At 35.9% G+C, this 10,259-nt stretch overlaps 1 protein-coding gene across 2 annotated transcripts; it reads left to right on the top strand.

Annotated features, from left to right (window-relative positions):
* Positions 1-3,392: 3,392 nt before the first annotated feature.
* tph1a (tryptophan hydroxylase 1 (tryptophan 5-monooxygenase) a) lies at positions 3,393-9,709 on the top strand. 2 transcript variants are annotated; one of them, XM_079604319.1, is made up of 11 exons: positions 3,393-3,550; positions 5,663-5,800; positions 5,883-6,066; positions 6,149-6,249; positions 6,333-6,400; positions 6,687-6,883; positions 6,969-7,104; positions 7,338-7,464; positions 7,582-7,677; positions 7,765-7,898; positions 8,032-9,709. In XM_079604319.1, exons 1-11 carry the CDS (start codon positions 3,455-3,457, stop codon positions 8,204-8,206), a joined length of 1,452 nt encoding a protein of 483 aa, XP_079460445.1. In that variant the 5' UTR covers positions 3,393-3,454; the 3' UTR covers positions 8,207-9,709. The 2 variants fall into 2 exon arrangements, with proteins under 2 accessions (XP_079460445.1, XP_079460446.1); XM_079604320.1 differs by lacking the exon at positions 3,393-3,550 and adding an exon at positions 4,009-4,160.
* Positions 9,710-10,259: the final 550 nt, after the last annotated feature.

Raw genomic sequence — 10,259 nt, 5'->3', positions numbered from 1 at the left:
CAAGTGGAGTGCCGTGTCTTACTTCAGACATCCAGACTCATTTAAGGAATCAGAGTGAATCCTTAAAATATCATTGAGCCATATAGCTATAGTGGAGCGGCTAAGTGATATAATCGTTCAGTTTATGATACAAGCGTGAAAATTGGCATGAGCAGTCTCCACGGGTCACTTGACAAGAAAATTGTCCGAGCCACTTGAAATTTCAAGATGGCGGCCATTTTTCAAGATGTCCGACACCTTAGTGTTGCAATTAGGCTTAAAGGAGAACTCCGGGCAATTTTTAAGTTAATCTTGATCGTTATATCTTTGTGAGTACTGTCTATAGAAAAAAAAAAGCTGCTACCGCTACTGCCCAGAGCTCCCACTCAGCTAAAACGGCAGTTATGGGGTCATATTCATAAATAGTGTTTTTGTGCCTCTTAACAGAAACAAAGTGCAATTAAAATGTCTGTCCAACATGAACAGGATCCTTAGATGACAACAAGATGTGTTTAGCAACTTAGCCATTGTTTAAATTCACCTACATAGTGTTTTAGACGGCTAGCTGTAGTCTCACGCTGAAGTCCCGTGGGAACTCCTGTTGTAGCCGGTTGTGTGTGTGAAGAGTGTGAGGCTAGTTCTTCGTCTGTATACTCGGGTTCTAATAAATAAGGACGACCATCAAACTCAAAAGCCTCTTCCATGTGTTCAAAATCTTCTATATTCTCCATAGTTACGTTACGAACCATTTCTTCTTCATTTGTGAGCAACTTCGATCATCACTTTTCACAAACACGACGCTCCTCCCACCTGCACACCTCTATTTACCTTTTTCCGGCTACAACAGGAGTTCCCACGGGACTTCAGCGCGAGACTACAGCTAGCCGTCTAAAACACTATGTAGGTGAATTTAAACAATGGCTAAGTTGCTAAACGCATCTTGTTGTCATCTAAGGATCCTGTTCATGTTGGACAGACATTTTAATTGCATTTTGTGTCTGTTAAGAGGCACAAAAACACTCTTTATGAATATGCCCACATAACTGCCGTTTTAGCTGAGTGGGAGCTCTGGGCAGTAGCGGTAGCAGCTCCGTGTTGCAAGCACCAATTTTTCTATAGACAGTACTCACAAAGATATAACGATCAAGATTAATTTAAAAATTGCCCGGAGTTCTCCTTTAAGCCTAATTGCTCCACTAAGGTGTCAGCCATCTTGAAAAATGGCCGCCATCTTGAAATTTCAAGTGGCTCGGACAATTTTCTTGTCAAGTGACCCATGGAGACTGCTCATGCCAATTTTCACGCTTGTATCATAAACTGAACGATTCTGCCAAACATAAGCACTTAGCCGCTCCACTAATAATCATGAAGTGCTTACAATGTCACTGCTACCTCCCGCTCCCGTAGTTTTCAACTATTTAGTTTACTTTTGTTCAGCAAGGATGCATTAAATTGATGGAAAGTGAAGATTTTACTTTACTTTTTTTTTAAAGTCAATCTGTTCACATTTTTTTTTTAAATAAGGTTAACTTATTAGATTTTACAGTGTAATAAATGTTTCTTGCGCAGCAAATCATCATATTAGAATGATTTCAGAAGGATCATGTGACCCTGAAGACTGGAGTAATGATGCTGAAAATTCAGTTTTACCATCACAGGAATAAATTACATTTTATAATATGTTCAAATTAGAAAATAGTTATTTTAAACTGTAATAATATTTCACAATATTGCTGTGTATGCTGTATTTTTGATCAAATAAATGCATGGTGAGCATGAGAGACTTCTAACTGACCCCAAACTCTTGAACGGTTATTTTGCTGAAATGCTTACTGTGCATGTGTTTTTTTTTGTTTGAATGAAAAATATCAAATATTATATGGAGCACCACTTATAGAATTCAGTCAGCCGGACAAAACAGTGGACAGAAAAGAGCCGCTCAGCTCGCAGAGACTTTTTTTATATATATATTTAGATTTGGGTAAAATACTGGCCCACTTTAAATGGTTTTGCATATTATAATAGGGAAAAGTAATAATAGTGTTTTTCTTTCTAAATGAAAATTGTAAAATATTGTAGCTATTTTAATATGGTGATGAAAAGGACCCAGTTCAAAAATTGTATCTGGAGTTATTGTATAAGAAAAATGCATGTTGAAAAGTATAATAATTTAAATGTTTACAATATTTATTAAATGGTTTAATATTAATTAAAAACCACTAACTTGCACAAGCTTTACATACAGTGCTATGCATAAGTTTAGACACCCATGCTAAAGTTGCCTAAAAAGAGGAATAAAAAATCATCTTTTGGAAATTTATCTTAATGCCTTAATTTAAAAAATGAGGAAAACTCCAACCTTTAAGGACACCAATTTTCTTTGTGAATGAATAATGTATCTTAAAAAAATAAATGTTCTTCCTTAAAATACAGGGTGCATAAGTTTGGACACCCCTATGTTAAATTCCCATAGAGGCAGGCAGATTTTTATTTTTAGAGGCCAGTTATTTCATGGATCCAGGATACTCTGCATCCTGATAAAGTTCCCTTGGCCTTTGGAATTAAAATATCCCCACATCATCACATAACCTTCACCACACCTAGAGATTGGCATGGTTTTATTTCAGTTAGCTTAAAAGCTGGTTTAATTTGCATTGAGATATGATCTTATGGAAAGTACCCCATGCCAATCTCTAGGTGTGGTGAAGGTTATGTGATGATGTGGGGCTATTTTAATTCCAAAGGCCAAGGGAACTTTATCAGGATGCATAGTATCCTGGATCCATGAAATAACTGGCCTTTAAAAATAAAAATCTGTCGGCCTCTATGGGAATTTAACATAGGGGTGTCCAAACTTATGCACCCTGTATTTTAAGGAAGAACATTTATTTTTTTACGATACATTATTCATTCACAAAGAAAATTGGTGTCCTTAAAGGTTGGAGTTTTCCTCATTTTTTAAATTAAGGCATTAAGATAAATTTCCAAAAGATGATTTTTTATTCCTCTTTTTAGGCAACTTTAGCATGGGTGTCTAAACTTATGCATAGCACTGTATGATGTCTAAATATTAGATATTAGATCAATAAACTGTTGTTTGGTGTAGTATCATAATTGTGCACCTGTAAAATGACAGGCATATGCTCTTTCTAATTTCAGGACAGACTTTTTGGTCTCCTGTAGGCGTTTTTGTTCCCAACTCCTGCCAGTGAAGCGGCATCTCCTCACACACAGATCTTTTTTGTGTGTGTGCAGAACGTCAAAGAGAATATGAAAAGGTGCATCTCTCATATGAATATCCCCATGACGTGAGAAGCTGCTGATTTTCCATTTGCTGTCAGGAGGAAGATTAACTCTCCACCCCTCCTCTCCCTTTTCAGGTCCTCATAAATAGCAAATCGCACAGTCTCATTGTAGTACAACAATTGCAGCGCACACGACTGACAAGCTCGCTTAAATAATAAGAAACACCAGCATGTACTCAACTAAAAGCGAGGGACCGCGCAGAGGAAGATCTTTTGACTCCATGAACCTTGGTCTGACTTTGGAAGAGAAGCAACTTAACAATGAGGTAATGTAAAAAAAAAAATGTAAAAAAAAATTCTCATTAGGTCAATTTGCAAACTTTTTTAAATGATATTACCTACTCGGGTGAGAGTTCAAGTTCTCAACAGGTGAGGGACTGGAGTTTCAACACACAAAAAATGATATTATTTTTTAAGTCTTCTTATAATGCCAAATTTAGATTTCTAGGAAGCAGCATGGAGGAAACTGAAGGTGACGGGGACCGTGATGCGACTAAGCTCTCCGCTCAGTTTTACGTCTAACATATCCGTGTCTGATGCTGTTAGCAATGACACGTTCCAATCCTCCATGCACCAAATCTAAACATGCATCAAATTAAGTACACTTAACAGAGATGTGCGTGGAAGAGTGATTAATTGCAGCCTAATCCCAGTGTTAGATTAAAACAAGAGGGCGCTAATAATAGGCTTCCTCGCTCTCCAAATGAGATTGTTTTAAGACGACAGACACTGGCCTGTCTTTGCTGAAGCGAGACGGTGAATCGCAGGACTCTGAGCTCTGCCACGGTCAATGCACTAATGCTGTCTGGGATCCTGCTCACGGGAAGACGAGGACAGGGACGATTACTCTCCCACATGCGTGATAAAAGAAACGTGGTCAGTGGACGGCAAGCTTTGGGGTCGCTTAAAACTGCTAGTTTGTATTGGTACCACTTTACAATAAGGTTCGTTAGTTAACATTAGTTAATGTATTTACTAACATGAACTAACAATGAGCAATAGATCTGTTACAGTATTTATTAATCGTTGTTAATGTTAGTTTACTAATGTTAACTAATTAACCTTATTGTAAAGACCAAATAATTAAATTTATATTATACTTAATATGGGTTAATATTAATTAAAAAGCGATGCATGTTTAATTAATTAATTAATTTATTACCATTTAATACTATTTATTTATTTAATAAAGATTTTCTGGATACTTTTGGCATTTATGTTTGAATCTGTTGCCATTGGAGCTTGTTTTCTCATGGCGTTAAATGTAATTAAATGTGTTTAAATTACATGTAAAATAAACGGGAAAAAAATAAATAATAATAAATAATAATAAACCCAAATATTTTTGGTTCATTTGATTGCATGTACTTCATACTTCATGAAGTTTTTGCCTACTTTTTTTGTGTTTGTCTAGATCCTTTTCTTTTTTCCATTGTATCTTGTTGGATTGATGCACCTGGAGGGTTTGGTTTACATTCGGACTGGTGTTTGGTGCTACATTGTCTTCATATACATCATATATTTTTCCAACTATTACTTTTCACAACTATCGGTATGATTTCTTGAACCTAATCCCAAGTCTGCAACCTTGGGGAAGGTCTCGTGCGGCGTGCGGCGCTTATGTTAAGCAGGTCGTGATGACTGAACTGATGCAGGACCCTGCACCTTTAATCCGATGACCTGTCCGCAGCTGGACTTTGTTGTAGTTTAGGATTAAAAACAAACCCCTCAGTTGACCGAGTAAGCAGTGTCATTGGACGTGACAAAGCGATTGTTGAAATTTCCATTGTTCTTATACGTCAGTAATAGGACGGAGCATGAGTTTACTGTCAGGAATTGCTTGTCACGTCGTGCCCTATCTACACGCCACTCGTGTCGGGTATAGACAAGAACAAAAAAACAAATAAAATGTAAAAAATTGTAAAAAAAACAATAATACAATTGTATAATTGCCTTTAAAAAGTGTCATCCTGCAGTGATAAGTTCATTGCCGTTCTCCACCATTTTAAATTCCATTGCTGATTGAGTTGAAACTCAAATAACAGAATATATTTAATTAAAATGGATGGAAAAAGTTATAAAATGATTTTAGCGTTTGCACTCTTATAGGAATGTTCAAAAGAAAAGCCTTTGAATGAATACAAAGAAAGTTATATGTGTGCTCTTAAGCGATTGAGTGCTGTTTACGACACTTTATTTAATCCACATGATCTGATTGACAAGCCGTGAGCACATGACTTAGGTGTGGATTAAAGTAGGCAGATGTTGTTGATGCTACAAATAAGCATCAAGTCATGTAAAGCAATACATGATTTTGATGACCTTTGATGGCCTATTTCTACCTGACCTAACCAATCTGTTTTACACATGTTTTACAGATGAACAAATCTGCTTTTCCAAAGATCGAGGAGAATAAAGACAACAAAACTGCGTCTACAGAGAGGGGTCGGGCCGCTGTTGTGTTCTCTCTGAAAAATGAAGTCGGTGGGCTTGTCAAGGCACTAAAACTTTTCCAGGTGAAGAGCAGATCGACTTTGTTAGGATTTGATTAAAACCCTTATGCTGATGTACAATTAACCATCAGTTATAAATCAACAGGAAAACCACGTCAACCTTGTGCACATTGAGTCCAGAAAATCCAAAAGGCACAACTCAGAGTTCGAAATCTTCGTAGACTGCGACAGCAACCGCGAGCAGCTGCACGAGATCATTCAGTTGCTGAGGAAACACGTGAACGTGCTCGAGATGGACGCGCATGACAACCGCCTGCCGGAAGAAAGCGGTACGTGAATTAACGACACTGTGACTTTTTTAAGTAGCCTTGAGTATAAAAATACTCAAAATTTGAATGTTTTTTTTTTCAGAGATGGAGAATGTGCCGTGGTTCCCAAAGAAGATTTCAGATCTGGATAAGTGTGCGAATCGAGTGCTGATGTATGGATCAGACCTGGACGCGGATCACCCGGTGAGTGCGGCAACGCTTCATCTCAATTATGTCATCAGTATGATGTGATCTCATCGCTTACTGTTTTGCTTCTGTTTCAACAGGGATTCAAGGACAATGTCTATCGCAAAAGAAGAAAGTACTTTGCAGACTTGGCTATGAGCTACAAATAGTGAGTTTAGTAAACTTCTTAAAATATACTTTAATATAAAGTTTATATACATTTAATATATCCCATAATATATATGTGTGTGTGTGTGTGTGTGTATATATGGTACATATACTATATAAACACAAACTTTTATTTTAGAATCGATTAATCGCGATTAATCGCTCTAATATTTATATAAATACACACACACACACTAAATATATCTATCCATCCATCCATCCATCCATCCATCTAAGATACTAATGTTTCCTCATGAAGTCTAATGTAAATTTTCCTCTTCCGTCAGTGGAGATCCCATTCCCCGTATTGAGTTCACAGAGGAGGAGGTGAAAACATGGGGAGTTGTGTTCAGGGAGCTGAATAAACTCTACCCCACACACGCCTGCCGCGAGTACCTGAAGAACCTGCCCTTGCTCATCACACACTGCGACTTCCGCGAGGACAACATCCCACAGCTGGAGGACGTCTCGCGCTTCCTCAAAGGTGAGAGAAAGGGGTGTCAGTTTATCCTGCTGGGTTTGGTCAGGATTTATAGACTACTATAACATAACTTGATGAACTGTTTCAGAGCGTACTGGCTTCACCATCAGGCCTGTGGCCGGGTATCTCTCCCCACGAGACTTCCTGGCAGGTCTCGCCTTCCGTGTGTTTCACTGCACTCAATATGTCCGGCACAGCTCAGACCCCCTCTACACACCCGAGCCGTGAGTACATGAACAATCGAATATTGTCAAATGTATGATACATACATGCAGGGCCTGTAAATGATGATGATATCACCATCACTATAATAAATCCACAGAATATTTTTTTTATATTTTAATATATGTATTTACTTCATATGTCGTAGTTCATAGTTGGTTAATAGTGAGAATTGGACCCTAATCTAAAGTGTGACCATATATATTTTTATATTGAATATATCTGTCTGTTTTAGAGACACATGTCACGAGCTGCTTGGACACGTCCCTCTTTTGGCCGAGCCCAGCTTTGCTCAGTTCAGTCAGGAGATTGGTCTCGCGTCACTGGGCGCATCAGATGACTCTATACAGAAACTTGCTACTGTAAGTAATAATAGGCCTTGAGATTTGACATTTAACCTTTTAGTGAGATGTGTTTTGATGTGAATACATATTTAATAATGCAAAATGAGTATTTATCACTGGCATTTTGTGTTTCAGTGTTATTTCTTCACTGTGGAGTTTGGCCTCTGTAAGCAGGAAGGGAAACTGAGAGCGTATGGGGCCGGTCTGCTGTCCTCCATCAGCGAGCTAAAGGTAATGAAACACAAAAGCTTTCTCTACATGATGTAAAGCGCATGATCTTCACCTTATAGAGAGATGATCTATTCCCTTTTCTTCCAGCATGCACTGTCAGGAAACGCCAGGATCTTGCCCTTTGACCCCAACGTGACATCCAAACAGGAGTGTATCATCACCACCTTTCAGGATGTCTACTTTGTTTCGGACACCTTTGAGGAAGCAAAAGTCAAAATGAGGTGTGTGGGCAATCAAAAACAATGAATAATTAAAATGTATAATTAAAAATGAAGTATTTACTGCATATCTGAGTATTTATCCCCACATTTTCATCAATAAATTAACCCTGTGCATTTGAAATTAATCTTTTAGAGAGTTTGCAAAGACCATCAAGCGGCCATTCTCGGTGCGCTACAACCCGTACACGCAGAGCGTAGACGTTCTGAAGGACACGGCCAGCATCAACAACGTGGTGGAGGAACTAAGACATGAGTTGGACATCATTGGAGATGCACTAAGCAGGCTAAACAAACAGTTAGGAGTCTGAAAACTACATTTCCCAGCAAATCGTCCATTACTTCATGCTCACTTGTTTTGTCAACTTCATTCTCCAAATAATGTATGGCATGAATAATAGGTCATGCTGTATGTATGTACCTATCAAACGAATGGTCTATTTATATCAATAGTTTGACTCTTGTTTGATTAAATATGTGGCTCAACAAAAGCTTTGCTAAATGCTTGTAAGTGGACTTGCATTATATGTGAGATATCTACTTGATATGGTGGTATTTATGCAAGGTGACCAGTGACCACAGTGGTTACGGGTTGTGCAAAGTTTATGTCTGCTGATTTCAAATTGGCACCTTATGTTTATGTATTACGATATATATTGTTTTTTTTATCAGTGTGAGTCTATGAAATATTAAGTATTTTCAGTGTACGCTCTGTGTTACTGACAGATGTTTCTTGATTTAAAATGGATGTCTACATGGAGTAGGACCTGGAGGTTAATCTTTATTAATTAAAAATGCATGTAAATGTTGCATTGGACATGAAAGAATATTTTTTACAAATTTTAACTTAACTTAATTAACAAGAATGCTTACGTCTATAGAAGTATTTCAAAACTCAAAATTTTGTCAGTATCAGTTCAAGTTTAAAGTATAGAGAAATGTATTGCTAAAGATTATATATTCATATGCTTATAACACAAAATAAATCATTGTTTTTTTTTTTACTGTAAAAAAAATAGTGTACCGTTTCTTATTTTCTTTCTTCTTACTAGCTAATGATTAATGTACGAACAACCGTGTTCCTCTATGGATTCCTCGAGGGCGCTTGTCGGCTCAAAAGCCGAAATCTCTAGTGAGTGTTATTCAAATCTCAGGACATTAGACATAAGTAAAATCTTTAATTACTGTAATTCTATGAGTGCAGTAATGGGTACCTGATAAACCGATGGAAAGCGGATCCAGTAGTACGGTTAGTACCTGTAAACTTGTATCGTTAGAACTCAAAATGCGCTGGGAAAAGTGACGGATACCACGTGACCTCTACGTCTTTTTTTACAGTCTATGGTCTACACGCGGTTTTTTTTACTGTGGCCTTGGCCTACTGGATTTTAGCCACAAATATTTTCAACATAAAGATGATGAGTATACTTGGAATATATGCACAAAGATGGGTGTTATATGCCTTTATTATGAACTTTTATTTATTATTTTTGTATGCTTCAAAAGTTAATTTCTTCAGAGGTATTTATGTAAGCAAATTTCTCTTCACCAGATCACTATTATTATCAAAGTCCCTTTCTGTATATAAAGTGTCTTCTGTTATTATTATCACGTTTTTATATGGTATGACTGAGTGAGTCATTTTAACACTCTCTTATGGTCTATATACGATTTTCTGTTATATTATTGTACTTAATTTTAATAATACCATCCTTTTTGTTACTTGGTTGTTACTTGTATTTTGTTTGTATTTATTCAATATATAAAATATAAAATGTTTGTTTTAGCATTAAAATTGCATAATTGTATTATTGAATTACTTGTGTTGATATGTATATATGTAATATGTTTTTTAATATATATTTCGCATATAAAAGGTATATCATAATATTATAATAATCATAATTTAATAAATAATCATATAATAATAATATAAAATTATTACAATTATTGTCATTTAAATATGACAATATTTAATTATTTTACTTAGTATGTATGTATGTTTATTTGTTTTAAATATTGAACATGAATTTAGTTTTTTATATATAATATAAAATGTATTATATGTAGTATTTAAACGTAGTATTTACATTTTTATATAATACAATTAATACATATTTTTATATAATACAATTAATTATTCATTTTAATTATTATTATTTAAATACCATATAGTTATTTGTCTTAATAGCTATATATTATGTATATTACAGTATTATAATTTGTTTTAACAAATATAGATAAAAATAGCCTAAATAAATCATATATTTAATATTATAATTCGATATTAAATATATTTTAATAATAAGTGGGATATTTTACTAAAATGTGGGACTTGTATAAGCCCCGCCCACTTTGGGACTC

The sequence above is a fragment of the Phoxinus phoxinus genome, assembly GCF_949152265.1.
Source record: "Phoxinus phoxinus genome assembly, chromosome: 25".
NCBI classification, from domain to species: Eukaryota; Metazoa; Chordata; class Actinopteri; order Cypriniformes; family Leuciscidae; genus Phoxinus; species Phoxinus phoxinus.
This window is presented reverse-complemented; position numbering and strand designations above follow the sequence as displayed.